This window comes from Zootoca vivipara, chromosome 2 (genome assembly GCF_965207765.1).
Source record: "Zootoca vivipara chromosome 2, rZooViv2.hap1.1, whole genome shotgun sequence".
In the NCBI taxonomy this organism is placed as follows: Eukaryota; Metazoa; Chordata; class Lepidosauria; order Squamata; family Lacertidae; genus Zootoca; species Zootoca vivipara.
Genome location: NC_142584.1, coordinates 20,244,464 through 20,270,255, shown reverse-complemented (window position 1 = coordinate 20,270,255; position 25,792 = coordinate 20,244,464). Strand labels below are relative to the sequence as shown.

The 25,792-nt window shown below is 39.3% G+C and overlaps 1 protein-coding gene across 5 annotated transcripts in view; it reads right to left on the bottom strand.

Moving 5' to 3' along the window:
• The window catches only part of HELZ (helicase with zinc finger), a 107,494-nt gene that overhangs the window by 61,085 nt on the left and 20,617 nt on the right, over positions 1 to 25,792 (bottom strand). For all 5 annotated transcript variants that reach the window (XM_035104007.3, XM_088662983.1, XM_035104008.3 and 2 more), the window contains exons 2-11: positions 21,964 to 22,191; positions 20,983 to 21,019; positions 17,878 to 18,002; positions 15,249 to 15,305; positions 13,038 to 13,089; positions 11,949 to 12,024; positions 9,693 to 9,891; positions 9,254 to 9,361; positions 7,814 to 8,111; positions 2,719 to 2,986 (exon numbers count right to left, since the gene is read on the bottom strand). In XM_035104007.3, coding sequence (XP_034959898.2) covers positions 2,719 to 2,986; positions 7,814 to 8,111; positions 9,254 to 9,361; positions 9,693 to 9,891; positions 11,949 to 12,024; positions 13,038 to 13,089; positions 15,249 to 15,305; positions 17,878 to 18,002; positions 20,983 to 21,019; positions 21,964 to 22,173 — 1,430 coding nt within the window. In that variant the 5' untranslated portion in view covers positions 22,174 to 22,191. The remainder of the gene's footprint in view (positions 1 to 2,718; positions 2,987 to 7,813; positions 8,112 to 9,253; positions 9,362 to 9,692; positions 9,892 to 11,948; positions 12,025 to 13,037; positions 13,090 to 15,248; positions 15,306 to 17,877; positions 18,003 to 20,982; positions 21,020 to 21,963; positions 22,192 to 25,792) is intronic.

Here is a 25,792-nt window from a genome sequence, read left to right as displayed (position 1 = left end):
GGGAAGGGAAGCAAGGGAGTGAATATTGGAAATTGAGCACACTGGAGCTGAAACTAAATTGCACCACCTTGTTACATACACAATTAGTTTACAATAATTCCAATACTGTATCCATCAGTGGCTCTAACTATACTGCACAAATATGTCTTAGATTATGCCAATTGAGGACTGTATCCAACAGTCATACCATTCACACAAGAGCTTCTGTGTGACAGAAGTTCTGTGCAACAGGGCTTCCTCGCCCTCTCCTCTTTCTGTGGACCCTCCTGAAAAGAAATTCTCCAGAGTTGGGGTGAAACCCAGAACAGATTGGGAGCGTGCAAGAAGTAAGTTCTGTTGCATAAGCAGAAGTCCTTGAGCAAATGGGACTACTTCACTGGATCATAGCTGCCAAGTCTCCAGTTTTCCCTGGGAAATCCCCGTTTTTCCAGCTGTTCCCAGCTGAAAAAACGGGTTTTTGTTTTTGTTTTTTCCCAGTTTATTCTGGCACGGTGGCCATTTTGGAACTGGGCGGAACATGCTCAGAAGCGACTTTTGATGCTGCTCTGCCCAGTTCCAAAATGGCTGCAGTGTGACTTCTGGCGCGGCGGCCATTTTGGAACTGGGCAAAGCAGAATCAAAAGTCACTTCTGAGCATGCTCCGCCCAGTTCCAAAATGGCGGCAGCGCTACTTCCGGTCTGCTATTTCCGGCCCGGTCCCTTATTTCTCTGACAGCAACTTGGCAGGTATGCACTGGATGCTCTCTCCCAAATATTTGATCAGAAATCCTCTACGTTCTGTATTACTCGTATATTTTGAATCATTTGGTTGAATTTTAGAGTAACTGCTTTCACTCTAACACTTAAGGGTCTGTTGTTCAACTACTGTACAGTGGTACCTCGGTTTATGAACACAATTGGTTCCAGAAGTCTGTTCATAAACTGAAGCGTTCATAAACTGAAGCGAACTTTCCCGTTGAAAGTAATGGAAAGTGGATTAATCCATTCCAGACGGGTCCGCAGAGTACTTAAACTGAAGCGTTCATAAACTGAAGCATGGGTGTAATTGGTTCCGGAAGTCTGTTCATAAACTGAAGCGTTCATAAACTGAAGCAAACTTTCCCATTGAAAGTAATGGAAAATGAATTAATCCGTTCCAGATGGGTCCGCGGCGTTCATAAACCGAAAATTCATAAACCGAGGTGTTCATAAACCGAGGTTCCACTGTACTCAGAAATGCAATCCTAACTGGCACACTTTCATGCCTGCTCACATTAACAAAAAAACACAACAATTAATTCTGAGGCCTTCATCCTATAAATTTAAGCTCAATGTAATTTATTCTTTACTGAGATATACCATATTTTTCTGTGTATAAGACTAGGTTTCCCCCCTAAAAATAATGTCCAAAAATTTGGTGGCATCTTTCCCCCAAAAAAAATTTTTCTTAAACCAGAGTCCCCCAAAATACATGGTCTTATACATGGGGGCGTCTTATAGACAGAAAAATACGGTAATCCACAGATAGTGAGAGGAAGAAATGGCCTTTGAGTTCCTTAAAATATTTGGCTTGCTTCTTGTGTGAACTGTGATAAAATGTTTTTTCTAGAGATGCTAGAAATAATGTACAGTGAGTACAAGTCAGTAACTGAGTCAGTGAAGCAAATTGGGGAGAAGCTCCAGCACATCACATCTGAGAGAATGCAGTGGTTACATTTTTAATCATGGGGCTAGCAAGACTGTAAAAACTTTCTCCATTTATTTGGCTATGTTACCATTCTAACATAATGCTCTGTGCAATAATACTGGAATTTCCCCCCACAACTTAATTGTATCTAGGCATTGGAACATAAATAGTACCAGTAGCCCCTAAAATGCAGAATGAATGAGAACTAGTCATCTTGGAGCACATACTAAATGACTGATTAACCAGATTGACTTCATGTGAAGATTCCCATTCATGAGTGATCTTTGGAAGTATGTCATTCTGACTGAAAAGGCTAATCAAAATGTTCCCTAAGCATGTCGAATGCACTATAATACACACAGAGAGACAGTGTGACTGTAGTGCTGAATTCCATTTTTCCATGTAAAAGAAATCAAAGAACATGCCATGTTACTGTGTTGTATTTCATAAGATACAGGGACACAGGTGGCGCTGTTGTCTAAACAACTGAGCCTTTCGGGTTGCTCTGTCCCAGCTTCTGCCAACCTAGTAGCTTGAAAGCATACCAGTGCAAGTACCCACTGCAGCGGGAAGGTAAACGGTGTTTCTGTGCGCTCTGGCTTCCATCACGGTGTTCCATTGCGCCAGAAACTGTTTAGTCATGATGGCCACATGACCCGGAAAGCTGTATGTTGACAAATGCCGGCTCCTTCAGCCTGAAGCTAGATGAGGGGTCCTTTACCTTTTACCTTTATTTCATAAGATACTGGTTTTTATTTTTAAAAATGGCACTGCTCAGATATTTGGAGTCATGTAGCAGGTGTGGGGGTTGGGGGAAGTTTATTCAATGAGGATAACCTATCTCCAAAGAACATCTTAAACGTATTTTTTCATATGAAACCAATATACAGCCAAATAGCTGTATAATAAAATGCAATTCTCTTGACTATGGGAGAATTTCCCCAATCTCCAATACTCAATGGTTAGCAGGAGTAAGAAAGCAATGGTTTGTAATGTCAAATACAGCAGCAGTATTGATCAAGTCACACAGTTTTAGCAGAAACATTACTTACTTGCTGACTTCTTTATATTGTGCTATTTCTTCAATATAAAGGAGATCATGCAATCGTGACTGATAGTTACTCTTGGTCAATGATTTATCCAAGACAGACTGTGTAAATAACTGGTCAGCAGACAGAGGAATTTGGTATCTGATCAGAAGGCTCTTATCCAATTCAGTAGTCTCATTTGGCTCAAATTCTACAATAGTCTTAGAAGTGGAATCCCAACGTTTGGCTGTAGTTAGTAATTGTTGTCGTGCATTCATCCGGTATTCAAGATCTAGATACAGAGGGATAAATCGAGAAAGATAATAACTGGATACTTTTGTCTGACATAAATGGGTACTATTATGAAGTTTGTGACACCTCATGAATATGTCACAAAAACACACACATGTAGGATGGGAGAGACAACATACATGATTTCTGCTAGATGCCTAAGTGACATGATTTGTCCGTTCAAGAAAATTTCACAGCTAGTAAAACTGCTTGTACCCACTGGTAACATCATTTGCATCTTAGACTCTAATACATGGTAGTGGGTGCTATTTGTTTATTAAACGAGAATATGACTAATATAGAAGATACATACTTTAATATGAGCTTTCAAAAGTAAAGATATTCAGAAAAGTTCAGTCAGCACCAAAGCAGTAGCAGAAAATTTAGGTCTGTAAGCTGTATTTATGTACCCATTTCTGCTTTGTTAAGCAGACAAGGAAGACTGCAATATGCCTATTTTGTCGGCCTTTTAAATTATATATTCCTATGCTTTTGTGCTATAGTTGTTGCTCCTTGATCTGTTTTAATTAACTAGTACTGAGAATTCTTGCCAGCTGAAATTAAGATGGACAGGGAACTTTTAGAAGATAAATTGATTCAACCTTGGGGGGAAATTGTGGGTCAGGGGCGGAGGAAGATAGGGGCGGTGCGCCCCGAGCGACGTGATCCCAGGGGAGCCATCGCCACTGCCCGCCCCACCCCCCAAAACGCACGCCCCGCCCCAAAACACGCACCACGTCATTGTGCACGGCGCGCCCCGCCACCCAAAGTGTGCCACATCAGCAAGAAAACACCTGCAGCTCTAGCCAACCCAGATTCAGAATACACAAAGGTTTCACTTAGCTGAATAATTAGTGCTGCTCATCACAATGATTTTAAAGGCCATGCCTCAGTGCAAGTCAAAGGTAGTTTGACATGCCACAATTTGTGGTTCATAAGCCATAAATAAGATGGCAAAAATTAAGGAATCAAGAACAAAACATTGTGCTCTAAACAGAGAGGAAAGAGAGCAATATTCAAAAACTGAAACAAAATCAAGCATACAATCAACATTGTGTGTAGCTTTTATTTTCCTTCACCATTCTGCAGGGCCCATTGTGAAACTAGCCACCTCTGAAGCTCTGAAAAACATCCTGAAAAACATTCCAGACTAGGTCTGTAAAACAAGGATTGATGGTTCGTTTCTCCTCCCCTTCATGTTTCAGCTCAACTCAAATAACTCAAACTGGAATTTACAACCAAGCAAACTACTTGGGAGGTGGAGACTTAAATATTCCTGTTGCCAGGATTCAACATACAGTAAATAAGTGATTATCTCATTAATCTACAACATGAAAAGAACATATTCTTCAGTTATCTGCCTTAAGAAATTGAGTTTTGCTCTGGGATTTTCTGCATATCTTGGTCTTATCTAGGCGTCAACGCTACAATATTTTGGAGCAGCAAAGAGATGGGGAAAAGAATTAAGATGGAATGATATGGTCAGGAAGATGGACATATACAGTAAAGGGGGGAAAGGCAGGATAACAATTTAATATGAGTTCCAAGCAAACAGCTCCCATATCTGGAAAACATTTGCTGCAGCATCCTAACGTCTTTGAAATACATATGAGAGAAAGGTTAGAAATCTTTGAGCCACTCTGTAACAACACTCGTTGTTTAAATATATCTGGGATCAGCATGATCCTCTAAGAATTGAGCTTCTAGAGCTATAAGAAAGGCAATATGCTTAACTATAAATAAATTTATAAGGAGAAGAAAATGTTCCCGAAGAAAAAAAGACTAGCAGTGTAATCCTAACAATGTCTACTCAGAAGTCCTACCGAATTCACTGGGGCTTATTCTCGGGCGGGGTTAGAATTGCAATGTAACACACTATTGAATATTCATTATTAAAATTGATGATTTTAAACACTTCGTTGTTTTCAAATGTCAAAAACAAAAATGGGTCCAGTTGCAACTAGAAAGGTCATCAGCATCTATGAGATCCTACTTCTGAAAATGCATAGCCCAATCCTAGGGTGCCTGCAAAGGGTCGTAGTAAAAAAACAGTTAGCATCCTTCATCTATGACAACCTGGCATTCCATACAGTATTTCACTTGTTCACTGTCTTTACTACCTCTCTTTTTTTAGTCTATAGTCACTGATAAGAGTGAGGTTTGTGGATGTGATCCATGTGCGTGTGACACCCTACAACCACTTATGTATCTGTGTCCTGTGGGGCAATGTCTAGACAAAAAGCTATGATATTAACATAGATTTGAGTTAGTAAATGCTAAGTGTATGTACGCAACAGATCAGAAGAATGTGCCTAATCCTGTTAACATGAAAAGAATTGCAACTACCGTTGTCATTGCTCCATTCTGCCCTTGCCATGCAATTCCTTTGTCCACACACGATTCATGCAAGACCTTGTACAGCACAGCACTATCTGGAATTGTTGCAGCAGTACAGCACCTTGACCGAGAGAACCACTGAGACAATGATCCTACCACTTGATCCTGTTAGTCTTTCTTTTGCTAGATCTATCTCACTGTTCACACTAGATAAAAAAATTTCTGCCTGCATCTCTTGCCTGGTATTTGTTCTTTTAGATCTGTCAATAACATACTTCCCCCCACCTTTAGTGGTAGGTTGTTTTTTCTTTTTTTTACTAAGCAGCAGACAGATACTTCTTTTCATCTTTCCTCATAAATCAAAAAAATTCAGTCCCTACTCACTTTTTCATTTTCCCTATACATATGAAAAATTGTTGACATCCTTTCTAAGGAAGAATCTGAAACCTTGATTTGCCATTTACAACCGAGGCTCACATAGACCCATATTATACGAAGAACGCTATAGTCATGGCAACATGCAGTTCAACCGTAATGTGGCATGTGAAACTAATCATGACTTCTCTATTTTTTTTGCATTTTTTTGCACGATTAGTGACTAGCTGAGATCTGAGCCTTCTGTTTTGTCCATTGCCTCCATTTCACCAGCAAAAGATACTTCTTGCCAACACACCTTCCAAAATAATCAATACCTACTTTTTGGGTCACATGGATAAACTTATGGGTTTTTAAACATCCTTATACTTTTAATCCCTTTCTAAACATGTAGCAAGATAAGTGTGTTCAAGGCACAAGTCAAATATCACTGAAGTCAAAGGACATGTTATATAGATTTCTGTAAAAATAATAATCAGAATGTACTTTATTAGCTACATTTTTTTCTTAGCAGTCCAAGAAAGATACTGCAGCAGTCCAACCATTTTCTTAAAGGTTCAAACTAAACATTTAAGTAGCATAAAGCCCAAATTGCTTTGCATCTACATACCAGAGAATGCAGGTTCTTGTATAAACTGTCTCACTCCATGGCTTAAGATAATCCAGAAAGGCCTTATTGTATGTGCCTTCCTAAACTTCTACCAGATTGGTGATGAAGGAGGGCCAAACTAATGTGCTGGCATTTTTTATGATAGCCCAGTGATCATTTTACTATTACAAATTTTATTTTAAACAGCCAAGAGTTGCTAATGACGACGAAGGTGGAATTATGAAGGAGGAGAAAGAGGAATAAGTCATAGTAGTACTTGAGGAAAAGTGATTTGATGTGGATAAATAGTGAGGGGTCACAGCCTTTCTGCTCCCCATCAGTTTTTTTTTCCTTGAAGCTTTCCTCCCTCCAGCCACTTTTAACTGCATCTCAGGCCCATGTTAATCACACAGACAGGTACGAAAAACCAAAGGTTGGGGGACTTTCAGGTTAAATGCAGCAGATGGATATAAATTTAAACACACATCTTCTTTACTATAAAAATATGCTTTTAAAAGACATTTTACAGTGGGTTAACAGCTGTTAGGCTAACATGAGGCTCCACTGTAACTTTGGCCCACATACCAGGCCCTTTTCCATGATGACAGCACACTTGTGGAACTCTTATCTCCAAAGAAGCCTGCTATGCATAACCCCTATGGGCTTTCAGGAAAACTGCTAAATACTTTGTTGTTACTGCCAGGTATTCAAGTCTGGCCAGTTACTAACACTGATGTTACCGACTGCTGATGGTTATATGATGTGGTTTTATTTTATAATTAATTTGGGGGTATTTATTGCTGACATTACAATAAAGTTGGCCTGTGCTGTTTTGCCCTGTGGTTGTTTTTTCTCTGACATGGCTGAAGGCCACATCTGCCTGAAAGTGTTTTCTCAAGAGAATTGCCTGGCTCTTTCTTACAGTGCGAACCTCTGCTTATCAACTTAGGAGCCCCACTGAGTTCCTTACTGTCATTTAGGCAGCTGATAAAATCTTTAGTATTCTTAAAAGGCATTTCCCTCTAGCTCACTGTACTGTGCTCAGTGTTTTCAGCTACTGCTGCTTAGTTTATCTGGCTATGACTTTTGGATTATTTAAAGTTTTAGTTCAATAAGTTCTCATTTTTTTCTGTGCTTTGTACTCTGTTTTTAGTGCTATTTTGACAAGACACACACACACTTTTAATGGCTTAAACAAATAACCTAAAGATCATTATTCCAACCCCACTGTATAGTTCTCTACACATTAGAGAGCGCTAAAATGAAAATGTTTTTATTTCTCTGCCCTAATGATATGGTAAAATATAACAGGCATCTGAAAGAGAAGATTACAGCAAGATCACAGCTTTGGTTAAAAGAGAGAGCTACATATCTGGAGAAGGAAAGTTCTGAGACTTTTTCAGAGTTAGGAATGTGAGTGTAACAATACTACAGCCACATGTATCATCCAGGCAATTTACAACAACAAAAAATATGCAGCAAACTTTCCAACAAATGAGTTTGTTAACAAAACCATGCAAACAATACCTTCTGTTGAAGCAGCATCAATCATCACTCGTTGCATCAAAACTGGTTCGGTTCCAAAATCAAATACCACAGTTTGGCGAAACGTCCCAAATATTTCTGTGCTAAAGGCTATGCTGATTTTGTACACCGAGTGATCTATTCCATTCTGGGCCATCTTTCCTCCTATCCATTCCTGGCAGTTTTCTGGGACTGCTTGAGATACCTGGGTAGTGCTATCTCCTGCAGATATTGCTGTGATACTGAAATGAGGACGATGCGCATCATAAAGCAATGCTACCCGATACAGCATTCTTGCAGGCTATGGAAGAACAACAAAAGTGTATAAATAACTGTGGGGTATGTGATTTTTTTCAAAAAATATGAAGATTGGATGAATTTTGATAAGACAAAGGTCAGAATGTGGCATCCCAAACCCTTGCCATCACTTTTTAATACTTATTTATATCACACTTTATATGCCACCTCTATCTTCCAAGGATTATCAAGTTGGTGTACGTGGTTCTCCTACTCCCCGTTTCATCTTCACAACAGCCCTGTGAAGTAGGTCAGGCTAAGAGATTGTGACCGGCCCAAGGTCACCCACTGAGCTTCATAGCGAAGTGTGGATTTGAACCCTGATCTCCCAGGTCCAACACTCTAACCATTCTGCCACTTCTGCCAATTTAAAAAACAACAACTTTTCTTTTCTTTTTTAAAAAAGGCAGGAATTGCCAGCATCCGTTTGGTTGGGTAAACACAATGCTGTGGAAGAAGTTACCATGAAAGACCAAAAGAACTAAAGTTTGGATACTTTTTATTTATTAATTGGGGTGGGAGATAAATGCTTAGAATGACTGCCTTTAATAATACATCCCATTTGTATAGCATTTTCTACTGTTCTTAAGTGCTTGACATACAATAGTCAAGCAAGCCTTGTAACACTAATCCTGTGGGATAGGCCGTGAGCCATTATAATCATCTCTATATTAGAAATGTGGAACAGGTTTGTGCAAGGCTACCTTGTCAGTTCATTGCTAATGTGAGGCTTGAACTCAGGCTCACACTCTCAGGCACTGCATTGAACCAGCTCTCAGCTTTCATCTCTGCTTTGTTTCTACAATATCTACAAAGTTCCACTATTCCACAAAACCTAACTTTCCTTTCCCAGCCTTACCTGACTCAGTGGCAGAAACAACAAAATGATAAATGTTAAGGCTAAGGAAAAGGTGGGATCAGCACATTTTGCAACCAGCACAGATAATGTTATCACCAGTATATACATATTTGCATACTTACGTACATGCTTTTAGCACTACAACAGTCACAGAATGTGCAGATTCTTTATTAACATGGCATACTCTGTGAGTGTGTGATTACAACAAGAGAAGGTGCTGAAAATTTTAAATGCAAACTTATTAAGGGTAAGCGATACTTTCAAAGTATTTTTAAAAAAGATCCTACCTTACATGTCAGAGCAAATGTCCACATCTGTTGTGATTTTTTGGTGGTGACAGTAACTGACAGTTCAGGGCTATGTTCAACTCTCACGCCATCTAGGCACTCGCTAAGCTAAAGAAAGAAAAAGGCATCACATAAGGTAACAACACTAGGGTTGAAAAGTAACTCTCCAATTAAGGACCATTCCATAAAAGGAATGGCCCACCTGCGAATGACCATTTTAACCAAAAGAATTGAAGTAAAGTCATAAATTGCAATACCTATTGCTTTGTTTATATTTAAACACACATACACACCAAGGAAGAGCTCATCACCATGCAAAACGGTTGCCACCTGTACTACTGTTTTACTGCTTTTATGTAGTATTTTTGTTTTAATTATATTGTTTTTATGTTGAGGGTTTTATATACGCTTTACAAAATAACCTTTTTTTTCCCCTTACCACTTTCTCAGGAGATAATGAGTTCATCCATTTCTCGATCAGGGATTCCATGTAACTGCCTAAACATTGCTTGTTTTCCTTCTGCTGTTTCAACCTTATCAAGCGGGATGCGTATCGCTTCTGCCATTCTGTTAGCTCTTCCTGGGAATGTGCTGAAGTACACTGTGCACCATACCTGCAGATTCCTTGCTCCAAAAACCTACACAAAATAGGAAAGACAATCAACCTTAAAATTTAAAATATTCCCCAATTGCATAGGTTGTTTTTTGTTTCCTTTTCCCATTCGTAACTACTGTAGTTCCATGTACCCAAGGTGGGTCTGAACCAAGGTTCCTTGAACAGCATCCGCCACCAATGCTTCGTGGCTTTTGAAACAGAGGGACATTCAAAAGTAATTACTGTCTAAAATGTATAGACAGTTTTTGAAATATACAAAAGATGAACAGGTTAAATCTGTAATGATACACCGGGCAAGGGATTTGGGGCATAATATTCAGCTTTCAGATTGGGAAAGGTTATGGAAAACTGATTTGAAATTCTTGGCATGTTGTACGCTGAAAAAAAATTATATGAAAATGATTTACCAGTGGTATTTGACTCCTAGTAAGTTAGCAAGAATGTTTAAGACAAGTACAAATACATGCTGGAAATGTAAAGAATAAGAAGATACCTTTTACCATTTGTGGTGGACGTGTAAGGTTATAAAAGCATTTTGGGAAATGATATATAATGAATTGAAAAATATGTTTAAAATAACTTTTGTAAAAAACAACAACCAGAAGCCTTTTTATTAGGAATTGTAGGTGCTGACATCCCAAAAGAACAGAAAAGACTTTTCATGTATGTGACAACAGCCCCGCGGATGCTACTAGCCCAGAGACAGAAAGAAGACAAAGTCCCTACCAGAGAGGAATGGCAAACCAAGCTGTTGGACTATGTCAAAATGGCAAAACTGAATGGAAGGCTCAGAAACCAAGAAGACCAAAACTTCAACAATGGGGAAAATGTATAATCTATCTAGGAGACCACTGTAAACAGATGAAAACATTAAAGGTAAAGGTACCCCTGACAATTAAGTCCAGTCGCAAACGACTCTGGGGTTGCAGCGCTCATCTCACTTTACAGGCCGGGGGAGCCAGCGTTAGCATTATTTTAATAACACTTGTAATGTAGCGAATATCATGGACAACATGGAAAGATATAAAATATGGATTATGAAATAATATGCAGTTGAGAGGGTGTACAATCGGACCCATGGAGGGGAAGGTGGGAAATCCAGAGATTTGGAGAAATCTCAAATTATGGATATGTAATTTGGATTGTTATACATTTATATTTGTAAAACCAAATAAAAATTATTATGAAAAAAACAAAAAAAGTAATTTCTGGCATGGCATGAGGGCCTGCTGGTTAAAGAAAATGAGGGCATGCCCAAACCAATAGACGTACTTTAAAAAGGCATCTGGACACTTAAGGAGAGTTCTAAAGGAGCCAGATAATGGGTAAGCATGTTGAACAAAATCCTTTCTTGCGTCTGCTCTCCCACAAATTGCAAAGAACTATGCAACATCACTATTAGAAGAACATTCCAAGTAGATTTGCTAAGCATGTAGCACAATAGGTATTTCTCAGTACATTATCTCTCCAGTTTTCTTGAATGATAGTGACACCAAGTGGTCCTTTCTGTTTACTTCAGGTTCATGTTAGTACAACAGAAACATCTGGCAGGGCACAAATCAAACATTCACATCCTTGCCACTCACTACCAATGGGTTTCTCTGCATTTTTTTACGTGACTGCTTTTCTCGACATAGGAATTTCTTTATCATTGCCTACAATCTGGAGGCACGTGTTATTTTGGAGCAGCCCCATTGGGGTCACACCCTATGTCTCTAGGTGGCACTGCTATCCTGCTGATTGCTTAGCCCTTGCATTCAAACATATGGGCTGACCAATTAAAAGCCCTTTTAAACAATTTACTAATAAAGTATTTAAAGGGAGCAGCATTGTCTATTCAGCTATGTTTTGAAAATATTAAAATGAAAACAATTTCCCCTACAAATCATATAAAATATTAATTACTTGTTAAATCATCTTAGATATACTGCCAAAATAGTAATGGAAATAGTAATGAAGCAGTTACAATAGATGCCACCCTTTTAACCATGTGTTTCTATGCAATATGTTTCTCTAGTTTTGATATCTTTTAACTATGCCAGTAAATACTGAGAGATGTTGAAACAAATAACACTTTACCTTCTGCATAGTGTGTACTCCTCACTACTTGTGACTCCCCTGGGCGGGGGTCGAAATTGCCAGCCATCCTGAGATCCTGTCACATAAATACAATATCTATGTTATTTTTCTGGTTGTACAGTGGTACCTCGGGTTACAAACATCTTCAGTTACAAACACCTTGGGTTACAGACTCCGCTAACCCGAAAGTAGTACCTTGGGTTAAGAACTTTACCTCAGGATGAGAACAGAAATCACGTGGCAGCAGCAGGAGGTCCCATTAGCTAAAGTGATACCTCAGGTTAAGAACAGTTTCAGGTTAAGAACGAACCTCCAGAACGAATTAAGTTCTTAACCCGAGGTACCACTGTACCAGGAAACACACTTGGGCTATTAAGGTATCAGTCTCATAACGGATTTTGTTGAACCAAACGACAGGCAGCCTAATGCAATTCAATAATTACATTCCTTTGCAAGCAGGAAAAAGCCAACGGTCTCTTGCTCAACAGCAGAAACATATGAAATGTGGAATCTAGTGGCAGGTGGGTCAGAGGGAGCTTCTAATAACAGGAGTTCTTGGACTGGATCATTTTCCATCTCTCCCCTTCTGCAGGAGAATCTCTGACTTTGCTGCCACCACTTTCCCCCACTATCACTGAAAACTCTGTCAAAATGCTTTGCTGAGGATTCAGGGATAATGCTGAATGGGGTGGGATACAACATGGGGTCTCGGGGCTAATGGGGAGACAGTAGAAAATCAGCTGTCACCACTCAATTTTTGGTGACCTCCCCCTTCGCCATAGCCCCCCCCCAACTCACACTCCACCCGCACAGCAGTGCCCTCGGAGCATTTTATGGGGGCTCTCCCTTACAGGGAGAGAACAGAGTAGGGAAGTCAGCATTTGCCTTTCCCATCTGGTGGGAAGATCTCTGGATCCAATTTATTACAATCCACGGCCCCTTGCTTAGTTTAAAAAAATCACATTAGAAGCCACTTCCTAGCCTTTTATAATAATTGATCCCTAATTGTGAGATGGCCACGGTGTAGCCATCTATTGACAGACAATTGTAATCCTTCATTCAGTAGTTTCAAAAGCTACTTTTATTTACCTTCCTCCAATTCTTCTACACGGTATACTGAGGGTACTTTACCAGCTGCTGCCTGAAATCATAAATAAAAATAAAAATGTTGAGCACATTAATTCAATCAATAAAGAAATCAAAATTAATTTCAAATATCATTTTGAGTACAAACTATTAAAATTAAGACATTAAATATACTTCAGTGTAATTTTTTAATTTATAAAGGTAATAAATGTCAACCCTGCCCCTTCAACACTATGATTCAAACTGTTTTCTTCAGGCCAGGATTCAACCATGGTTTATAATCCTGGCTCATTCACTAACCGTAATTTAAAGTAACCAGTGGTTCCTTAAATTCTGACATAACTGGAAACTCTGGTTAGCTCCTCATGCCTGAGAGGAGTTATTAACTGTCATGTTAATAACACTAAGCTATATTTTAGGATTGCTCCCAAACCTGCTCATTCTGATAATTATTTGTGCTAGTGGCATAAGTTTGAAACCTAATTCTTTCTAAAGTCAGGGCTAGTGTCAGAGATCAGTGGGGGTGGTCCAAGTGCCAGGGGATCAAAAGGACCCACCACCGATCCCACCATCAACCCAGTTCATTTTACTAAGCACTGTTAGATGGTTGGATCGGGAGGCAGCCACAACCAGCGGCAGCAGCTGTGGCACACATGTGCTTACATACACTCACTGCTGTGGTGCATTTCAGAGGGCTGGTTTGAGCAGACCAGCCACTGATCCTGCAACTTGCAGCTTTGTTCTTTGCTGCAGTGACAACAGTCACTGTCCGTTCTTAGCCGCTGCTTTCCGCCACCTGTTGACCTTGCCTAGTTTGTGTGGACGGAAGCAGCGTCTCTGTTTAAGTCTGCAGCTTATCATGTTCATTTGCTTTTAACCCAAATAATATTTGGTTGGAAGGAGTGCTTGGTCAAACGTGCAAAGAAATCTGCTTCTTTGGTCTCTCCCTCCCCGAAAACCTTGGGAAAATGAAGGAGGTGGTAAGAGATACAGGGAATTGTCTCAGCAGAGATGGGAAAACAGAAGAGTGTGAGACACATTTCGTTACCTAAATAGAAAATTTCTGAGTTTACCTTGTAAGCCTTTTAAAAACTCCCTGGGGATGCAAGTGAGAGTGGTCCATTTTAAAATAGCTAAGTTTAGGAATCAGGGTGTTTATTCTGAAGCAAAATGCAGCAACTAAAAAAGATCTTTTAAACTTAAGTCTTTGTTTGGCATGGTGCAAAACATTTGCCATAGGTAAATATGAGAACTTATTTTTTTCTCATCGGAATCAATGGAGTTAAATACGCTTAATATTGGCTGAATCAGTCCCTTATACACTTATATTCATGTTTACAGCTGCACTTGGGTAGGTAGGCTGTGCAGCATATGTAAAAACATAGGTCCAATTTCCATGTTTATTTTGTTGCAGTGCAGTCATTACAAGCTAATTTGACATCATGTTTCATGTGGCACACATTTCTTACAATGTGTACCCCTCCTTGGAGACTTACCATGCCAAGTTAAAAGTGTGAGAACAGGTTTCCTGACATAGTGGCAATGGTCAACACCAAGGGTTACATTCATTAGAAATATTCACCATGCAGCAGTGGGAATGATGGGCCTCCGAGGCTCTTTCACAAATGCAAAATCCATCAGACTACTTCTCTACATCTGATGACCCTACACCTGATTATTGTGTTAACTGACCCAATTGGAAAGCATCATATGTGGTGGGGTGACATAAAAGCTCTGAAGAGTTTTACTTGAATGGGAGGAAGCTCACTTAGAAGAGGAAAGGGTGGCCTAAAGAGGGAAGAAGGATGTTTTCGGAGCAGGGGCAGGGCCAAATAAGACACCCAAAGTTTGGTGCTGATACACTGTTGTCCAAGGGCCTACACTACAGAATCTTGGAACCGACCCTGGCTAAAGATAGGCTAACAATGGATAATTAATATTAGACAAAGGAATCATTTACTACAGATGAAGGAACAAAATGTTCTCCATCATATTACAAACCACAAAAAAGCAATCTCTCAGCTTTCTTGAGTCTGTCTTTTTAAATAGAAAACAAATATAAAAGGATAAAGAAAATCAACAACCATGTAGAAGGCTTTAAAGGAGGGGTGTGTGTGAAGCTGGTTAAACTGTGCTAATAAAACTCAGCACAGAAAGTCCAAAGCTCTATAAAGGAAATATATTTATTTCTTCCAGTATCATACATAGTCTTACCTCTGTTTCAACAAGAAGTGTTTTCAGCCTCGTCAGATCTTTAGTTACCATCCCGTTCTGCCAAGAAAGAACATTATCACATGCTGTCCATTTGTCAACTGCAAAAACTGTTTTTTTAACCATTGTATACAAGGTTAATAAAACTATAGTTTTGAGAGCTGCTGGACTATAAGAACACAGTATCATATAAAAGTCCTACAGAATCAGGCCAGTTAGTTTATCTAGTCTAGCCTGTTCTCAGAGATTCCCACTTGAGATTCCCAGCAAAAGGCAGACCACGATTATTGGTGGCCTTGTTTATAACACAACATACCTCACATATTTGTGGTCACTACAGGATAGTTTAAAACTGAGTGAAAATACACTGAAAGTACTGGCAGACTTTGAGTATCACGGGGTCCAAAACTGAAAAATGCTATTATTATTATTTTAAAATCCATGGTAAACTTTTTAAAGCATGGGAAACATTTTAAAACTTAAAAATACAGAGAGAGAAATTATATGGTCAGAAGGTATGACCTAATAGCCTTTCTGTTGGGCAGGAGTTTCTTTTTATTACTTATAAAAAGCTTCTTTTCCAACCATAAACATGTCTGCAGTGACTCTCTTAAAAACAACTGATAACACTAATACTCAAGGACAGCTGAAAACTTCAGACCTGGAGGCTGGTCTAGCCAGTATTACCTGGTGAACCTGATATGAGAGGAACAGAGCCTTAACTTCCCTATGCAACTCTACCCCTCTTTTCTTTCCACTGAAGTACAAAGTAATACCTGATACAGCCAAAGACAAGCCTTAGACCAAAGGAGCTACCAGATCCTTCCCTAGTAAAGGAAGCATGCTAGATACCAACAGCTAATCCATCCATGCTAAGTGAGGTCAAAACAGAACTGTCCCATATAAAAACAATCAATACAGGGCAATTCAAAAGAGGAGTGGAGAATCAAAAGCAAACAAGCCACCTAATCCAAAGCCCATGTAACATGTTTTTTCCTTTTTTTAAAAATCACTCTTCCATTAGCTTTAACATCTCCTCCCACATTGATTCCGATGGGAAGGGAAAGGTGTCAGGTCCAGGGCAGGTGTCCTTTTTACCCCATTCCAGGAGTGTGCAAGTGGAGTGGAAATGCTTCTCCTGCTCTGCCCCAAGATGCCCTTGGAAAAACCTCTTTGTTTTTCACCTCTACCATCAGAGCACCAATGGAAGAAGAGGGATAGCCACAGAGGTTTCTGTGGCTGCAAGGATTATGCGTGTTGACAGACCTCTGGTGCTGCCTATGGATAGGAAGATCTACACCTATGGCCCACTGACACCCACTTGGGGACTATTGGATTGCAATTTATAGAGTTATCTATATAACAAACATGTGACAATCCATGCAACTTTTTGGTCTTCTGGTTTTATCTTTGATCCTAACTTTTTTTAAGCACATCTGTTATGTTTTAAGCTGGTATCAGTAAATCTTGCAAGGTTATGTGCAGTTTATAGAGCGTATAAAAAAGTGTATGCTTAATATTGCTTGTATATTATGTAAAAAATAGCATCAGCCATAGCATTAAAAACAAACACACTTTCTTTACTTGACAATGCATGTGTCCTGAACCTGTGTGTTCTGCTAGAATGTGTTTCATAAACATCAGCAAAAGAGCAATGAATCCTGATGTAATCTGCTCACAGGAGTCAAATTTATGAACAAAAAAGAAAACTTCCTTAGTCATTCAAATATAAGTGGACCCAAAGAAATAAGATAAAACACTTAAACGGTTTGATTCAAATTCTTTTTTTAAGGTGGAAGTTAAAGTTTTAAGACTGTGGATTTATCTCTTGCAAATGAATCAGTACATGCAAAAGAAAACGGAACCCCTGACTTTTGAAAGAAAATTAAACAAGCAAAGACTTTCAGCTGTTTCTTTTAAAAAAACAGAACTTCTTTATAGCTTTCCTATGCTGATACTGAGTTAATTATATGTTAACTTACACTTTGGATCACTCGTCAAAATATTGCTCCTATTAACTTATTACCCTATTAACATACTGCTATGTAAGAAATCCAAGGGAAGTCAGCATGTCTGGAAGAGCCACGGCTATGTGGATTTCACAATTTCCACTGCAGTTCAAACCAAAAGAAACTGAAGGCTGACAAAAGGTCTAGCACCAGCGGAGAAAATTTCAGAGACTCCTTGGTGAAAGCTGGGAAGGATGCAAGTCTTGAGCAGTCTGTCAGCAGCAGGCAGAGGCAGCTAGTGAAGTTGCTGCTTGAGTGCTACAAATCAATTACCTTTCCAGTCAGAAGCCAGAATACAAGGAGAAGCAAACTCAGGTGGTCCTCTCACATGCTTTACACACTCGTAATCTTAAATGCTAGAAACAAGGATAAAGGACTTCCTGCAGCTCTGGATCCAACCCAATGTATTTGTTACATGCAACAGCTGCCAAACTCTGTTGGATCGGAGTCATGGATGTAACTGGGAGTCATGTTTCACTTCATCTATAAACATCCGCATGCATTAAAATATTCACTAGGGCTCAGCACAAATCATTTGGTGCTGAAAGTTACTGACATAGCCCTTTCATTACTAGATAAAGTATATTAGTTTGAAAAACTAGAGATAATCAATTGTCACGTACCAGTGATTCACCCATCAGTGATTTAGAAAGAGCGTTCGATACAATCTGCAGCTTCCCTTTAAGATGCATGCAGCAAAGCACTGCACGGAAAGTGTCATCTTCCTTGTCCAGTCCTTCTCCCAATACTAAAGTGAAAATCATATTCCATTATTCACCACCAATTATTTACACCAATTTTTAAGCCACCCCAACTTGAACTACATTACAGAAGTAAAAATTAAGTGTTTTCCCCCGGAAATATAATATTAAAATATCCTCTCTCTTTTTCCACTCTGTGGTTTTCTTTTACTCACATTTTATGTGAAACTTTCTAGCTCTGATTTGAACTTAATCATTGTGCTATATCTGGCCAACATTCCGGGATGGTAGGAGTTGTAGCCCTACATCATCTGGAAGGCAACAAGTTCCCCATCCTCATCTTAGGAATTTGTCCTACATAAGTTCTGTCCTAACAAAGAGTGCTTCTAAAATTCCACTGCTCTTCTACATGCTTTTTCCTAACTGAAATTCATTTCAACAAAGGAAGCACAGAATACGTTTCCAATGAACTGCATCTGAAGGAAATAATCAATAACCTATTTACACCAGAACCAGTCCTACTCACATCAGCATTGTGTATTTTCTTTATGTAATGTCTGCACTGGCTTCATTTTAATAATACAAAATTAAATCTTGACATGAATTTTGTGCTCCCAATGTACAGATACTGGCAACTTATTTAACAACAAAAGTCACAACTGCAGAAGAGGTAGAGCTACAAAGCTTTAATTAATATCCTATTTGTAATATCAAAACATAACAGCATCATATAGTCCAGATATCTTCAATCTTTTCAACACGTATTTGGGGACCCATTTCTTAATCGTTTACCATATATTTGCATGGTAGTAGTGCTTCTGTTGCAATCCATCTTGGATCAGACCACAGCCCAGCAGTGGGTCCTGACACACCAGTTGAAGATCAGTGATCTAGTCAACACTGATGTACTTAACTCTCTCAACAAAATAAGTGGGATTTAACAGTGTTTAATGTAGGGCTGGGTCATCTCCCTAACATGCACAAAATCTATATTAAAAAATGGAGAGCATCATACTCTTTGTTCTTTGGTGGCTCTTTGTCCAGTTCTTGTTACATTTTGGAACTGACATCAGTTAAGACTAGGATATCCAAACTGCGACCCTCAGATACCTCCCTTTGCTCTCCCATCATTGAGAGTAAAAAAAACATTAACAGGGTAGTGAAGTGTTTTTGAGTTGTGGAGAGAGGGAGACAGAGACAGGAATCAACATGTTTATATTAATTAAATCTATCATCCTGTTTCTCATCAGAGCCGACAATGGCTAACATTTATGAAATACAGCATTCAAAACAAATTGAAAATACCATTTGCCATAAAATACAGAGAATCAACAATACACTTGAACAAACAGGGACATTGTCTCTATACAGTGCTGCCTCGACTTACGAATTTAATCCGTTCCGAAGAAACCTTCATAGGTCGAAAAACGCTATTGGAAACGCGATTTCCCATAGGCATGCATTGGAAACGGGAAAATTTGTAGGTCGAAGCAACCCTATCTTAAAATTCGTAAGTCGAAAAATCCCTATCTAAAACCGCCGCAGTTTCCTTTCGGATGTCGAGACATTCGTAAGTGTGCGGCCATTAGCCCCATTCCTAAGTCGAAAAATTCGGTTATCTAGTCGTTCGTAAGTCTAGGTATCACTGTATTCTGAAAGTCGGGGGTGGGGTGGGGGGAATGAGCTGTGGAGTCCTGGATCAGAACTGAAGGGTCATAACTCAATCTTAAAGCACATGCTTTGCAACCAGTAGATCCCAAGCATTGCTGGTACACCTGGGAGTGACCCCTGCCTGAAATCCTGGGGAGACACTGCCACTCAGTGTAGACAATAGTGAGCTAGATGGACCAATAGTCTTAAGGTAACTTCCTATATAGTTTCCTATATGCTTCCTTCCAATTCCATGCTTTATTATGTGTAGAGCTTTCAGTCAATAGCACTTACCGATCCAGCATGTCTTGTAACCAACCCAATGTAAGTAAGTTTGCATATTACTAAACCTCAAAAGAGCTGCCTTTTAAGATAATGAAAGCTGCCACCTTTTGCAAGGAGGAAAGGATTTTCCCCCCATCTGAAATGACTGTAATACACAAAAACCAAAACAACACAAGATTCCCATTAAAATTCCTCCCCGTCAATTTAGCTTTATCTGTTTAATACATGGGTGTTAATGAACCTACCACTCAAGCCAATTAAAGCCCACAGCATAATTATTTGATGAGGAGAGTCATTTAAACAGAAATCCAAACCTCTGAACAAAGGTTGTTAAATGTCAGAATACTGTAGAATAAGCATGGCAAGCAGGATCACCAGAAATGCAAATTAAGTCATTATTATTATTATTATTATTATTATTATTATTATTATTATTATTATTATTATACAAATACAGGCACCTGAATTTGAAAGTTACCTGGCATCCATGTGCAGCTATGTCAAGCTTCCAAAGTACTTCCTATTGCTAAAAGCTAGTAATAGAGAAGCTGCACTACTCTGCATAATCTACCGCAGGGGGTGGGAAATCGTGGTCCTCCATAGGCTGCTAGACTTCAACTCTGCAGCCAGCAAGGCCAACAATTGGGGATGATAGGAGTTCCAATGCATCAAAACCTGCAGGGCCACAGGATCCCCACCACTGGTCTACAGGGCAACATTTCTAAATACAAACTTTAATTCAACTGACTCCAGCATTTTGTTGTATCAGGTTAACTACTGAACCTTGGAGCACAGCAGGTAGACTCAACAATCGAGTATATTTTAAACAACAATTAGGCTTATGTTATCAGAACTCTACATTAAAGAGTGCAAGAAGATTGCTGATACTTAGATAACATACTCTGTGACGTACTGAATGATTTCTCTTTGCAAAGTGGCGAGTATTGTTTTTATAAAGCTCACAGCAATACTTCCATTTTGGACAACTCCATTTCTCTAGAGAGCCAGATTTGAAGTGATTTCTTAAAGCTTAAAACTCCAAAGAACCAACCACATTGCTATAAGCTGTAACAAATAACTGCATCTTCATACCGTGCCTGCAGTCTTCATCTGCCTTTCCATAGTTTTTCTGCAAAAAGAAATATATATAAATTGTTAGACACAGCATAAGCAATAACTACATATTTGCTTATGAATTTGTTTAAGGCAGAAGTTAAATAGAAACATGTGATTTATTCAGCAGCGCTCTGACTGTAATCCAAGCATGTCCAGGAGTATGCAAACCTCTCTAATTTCAGTCAAACTGTCTATGCACCCGTTCACAGTTGGTAATCAAAACTGCAGCTCAAATCTTAAATACAATCAGTAAATTCGGTCTCCGCTTGGGGATCCCTAGTGCAGCCAAACTAGCACCACACACAACCTCGACTCCCTACACACCAAGGAAGATATTCGCCGACTTGCAGAACCCAATAGTTTTACAATAGTTTTACAATAGTACAAAAATCAATAGTCCTAATATTTGAAACACTTACCCCCCCATTAATAGATCAGATCTAAACTGCACTTAGGTTTAATCTCGAAAGCTGCTCTATGCAGGCAGTCTTGAAATTAAATTTGTACCAGATGTTAAGCAAACAAACACCTATTCGTTTCATCGGATACCTACAGCACACCCGCCCTGTTCCCTAACCTTCCCCCCATCTCTACTCAGGCAATGCAAACCCACTTCATCCACCTTTCTATCCTGAAGCAGTGTCTCTCTCCAGCGACGGTACAACACAAATATTGTTTTAAATAAGGCAAAATGAAGAACACCCATCCGTGCATCATTTACTTTACCCAACAAAGAGGGCAAAAAATGGACAGTGTATGCCCACCTCCCATGAAAGCTGAGAGCGTGGGGACCAAGTATGTCTCCCACTCCAATTACGTAGCCAAGTAGGTAAATAAATGACTGCTAGCTCTGAGCAGCAGGATAGTCTGGTGTCAATAACGGCTTTCAATTTCCACGTACTCATACAATAAAATCAAATTATTTTCACTGGATGCGATTGTAAACATCACACTCACGAGTTGTAAAGAAGAAGCGATTCTATAGAGAAGGCTCTCAATTTTGATGCGGTCGATTTCAGCCTGACATGCTTCTGGGAAGTGACTGGGAGGGTACCGGCTGAGGGAAAAGAGGGCCTCCGTGCAGTGCTTCACCGCCACTTCGTAATCCTGCTGTCTGAGTGATTCACATGCTTGTTCACATGACTTCTCTGGTCTTCTGTCTGCCATGACTCAGCGGCAGAAATCCTAATATGAATCAGGAGGGGTTTCAAATGCAGGTTAGTTTTAATACAAAAAAAAAAAGGTCTTTCAAAACACACCTACATTTTCCAAGTGCTACTAACTGGCCCCCATTGCTATCCCAGAGTTCTTATATTCCACTTGAGCCTCTGCTGCATGCTAAATTCCTGCCATTCCCCCCCCCCACAGCATTTCTCCTTGCACTTTACATCTGTTTCCATTTTAAAATACTGTTATCTGTCTCCATAACTCTGGAATGAGTAGGTGATGCTCATGTCCCCTTTTACTGCAAACATCAACAATAGTACCTCATGACAAACCATTTGCTTTGCATTCATTTGCTTTATGTTGGTTTGAAGTGCCACTCAGAGTTAATGTTCCTCTTGGCAAGGGCAGATTTCTCTACACCTAAAGACAACTTCTACTATAACAAATGGTTTGGGGGAAAACACCACCATCACATTTGCATTAGGCGTTGTTATAATGCTACCCGCTAACAAATCTTTCCTTGTTTTCTCATGTTATCCGCAGTAATGGTATTTTATAAGGAATTGATATTGCAAAGGCACATATTTTCAGGGCTTTACACTGAAGTGGGAGTGGGGACTTGTTTGTCTTCACAATGTTTATCAATTATGTACTATTTTTCTTAAATTGTTGATTTTCAATATATGTGCCTTTTTACCTCACCAAAACATCCCAATGCCTGAATTGGCACAGCAAATGGGGCTCTGTCCCCCCACGAGTCAAGGCGCATAGTAGCCAAGACCAGCCAGGTTATTTTGGCACCTAAGGAAGAAATCCCACAACCACCTCTTCATGCAAAATACAGTAATTACAAATTAAATAACTAGCCATTTTGTGGCATCCAAAATCAGCTGCCTGAGGCAGCTTCCTCACCTTGCCTAATACCCAATACTAATCTTCAACCGTAAGCCAGCCCTGGTGTGCCCTGCATTCTGGTGCTAACATATTAAATCTTCATATTAAAATGAAGCAAAGCTTCAAATTCATTCATCTTACTATTAAACTTTGCACCTTATGTTTGTTTCTTTATTTGGTAGAAAACCCCATTAAGACAAATATTCTAAACTTATTTACCCTGGCCTTTGACACCCAAGGTGCACATTTTTAGGCCCCACCCTTTCGGTGACTGTAATTCTTTGTTTCTAAATTGGTTTTTAATATTTCATTTTAATTTGCTGTTACCTGCCCTTGGACTTTATGGTGAAGAATAGAAGAAGAAGAAGAAGAAGAAGAAGAAGAAGAAGAAGAAGAAGAAGAAGAAGAAGAAGAAGAAGAAGAAGAAGAAGAGGAGGAGGAGGAGGAGGAGGAAGAAGCAGCAGCTTTAAATTAAAATTGAGGTTAACAGATAAACCAACTTAATCCAATATGCATTTGAAAATATGTTCTGCTCTCTGTGGAATAAAGGATCCACACAAATGTAATGTTCCTGATCTCTGATCTCAAGAATTGCTAACAGGACTAGTTGTCGTCGTCATCTTCATCATTAATTATTACTTATACTCCACCCATCTGGTTTGAGTTCCCCAGCCACTCTGGGTGGCTTACAGCACATAAAAAATGGTAAAACATCAGACATTAAAAATTTCCTGATACAAGAAAGGACACATGCTGTCTCTCCCCTCCTCTCTCTGCCCATACCAGTCTTACAAAGCAGTACTACTATGAATGTTTACTCAGAACTAAGTCTCACTATGTTCAATGGAGCTCAGTCCTATATAAGTGTACTTAGGATTGCAGACTTCAATCCCAGATACCATTTTACCATTTCTTTTACAGATGAGAAAATATTTATATGTAACTACAGTGGTACCTCGGGTTACGAAGTTAATTTATTCCGGAGGTCTGTTCTTAACGTGAAACTGTTCTTAACCTGAGGTACCACTTTAGCTAATGGGGCCTTCCACTGCCGCCACACAATTTCTGTTCTCATCCTGAAGCAAAGTTCTTAACCCGAGGTACTTTTTCTGGATTAGCGGAGTCTGTAACCTGAAGCGTCTGTGACCTGAAGCATCTGTAACCCGAGGTACCACTGTACTTCCGGGTTAGTGGAGTTTGTAACCCGAAGCGTTTGTAATCCGAGGTACCACTGTAATACAATTTTTTCAAACAAATCTACAAATGATTTCCTCAACATAAACATATGTGGACATTTGTCTCCAACATTTATGTCAATAACAGGCTACTGTTTGGTTGTAAGTCATTTTGGTTGCCTTGAACAATATAACAAATTTAATAAATAATGATCATAATAATTACTGTGGCGATGTCCAGACGCTTGCCTCCTAACAATACCTGGTGCTAATATTCCACGCCCAAATTTTATTTAAAACAAAGATAAAACTACATACAATCAGAGCATCATCCCCGAATACTCCACAGAACTTTGTCAAGGGTACCGTATACAGTATGCTAAAATCCTCACACAAGCCCAAAATGATACATAATAACCTCCATAGCTTGGACTAAAATGTTATATTGTATCAGCAGCAGTGCTAGTCTACACTGTTGGACATGTCTGTTGGACATGCCTGCTGTAGTATAATGATCAAGCTAACATACAACCCAGTTTCTGAACCATGCTTCAATGCTATTTAATCAATGTTATTATCAGATTTTAAAATGGCCATTTAAAAATGGCCAGAATATTTTATGGCAAAAAATAAAGGAAACGCATGAATATAACTATTTGCAACAAAACGAACTGAAATCAATTCCCGCACGCCTGTTGAATTTCATCTTTGAATGAAGCATCAAAGAATTTGCTTTGTAAAAATGCTTGTAAATGAACCCCTGCTGAAGAGAAATAAAAACTTTTAGGGGAAGTGTTAGAGGAAATTGTTGGTTATCGTTACGTAAACATTTAACAATACCTTTTTATAGCCTGTCTGGGTCTCATGCACATCTACAGTTCAAAGGCATTAATGCATTTTTATTTTATTTTTTTACTATTCATTCATAGCTTGCCAAATTATTATCTCCTTGATCGAACTGCAGTTTAGGAGAGAAGTATGGCTGCTGGTGGGAAATCACATTTTCCATAGGAATCTTTGGATCATTCAAATTGTGTCCTAGAACAGTTCTGACAAAGTTCAAAGCAACACCAGTTTTTCTTTATTAAATTGGAAAATGCTTCTGAAAAACCACAGTGGAAACAATGGTATCAGCATTCATCTTTTAAAGGATTTACCTTTTGAATACTCTATGTCATCCCACCAGTAAACCAAAAGGAAAGCATTCGCATCTGGGCAGCGTTTTGTACAGCAGAATACCCACCCACCCCATCAAAAGATAAAATATTTCTTTCACCAACATCTCTAAAGCTCTATACTGTACTTTGATACGTTTGTTCTCATTGCTCTGTCAGTTGCAGATCCTATTGCCTAGTTGTCTCATACACTAAGTTGTACATGGATAAGGAGACTGGCCAATGGTGGGGAACATTCAGCCTACAAGCCTAATTCAGCTTGCCAGGTCTCAGAGGTTGGTCCACCAAGCCATTTTGGGAAAACGACACCTACCTCCCGCAGACATGCCATTATATATGATGTTAGGCACAGGAAAGTTCAAGCCACGGTTAAAA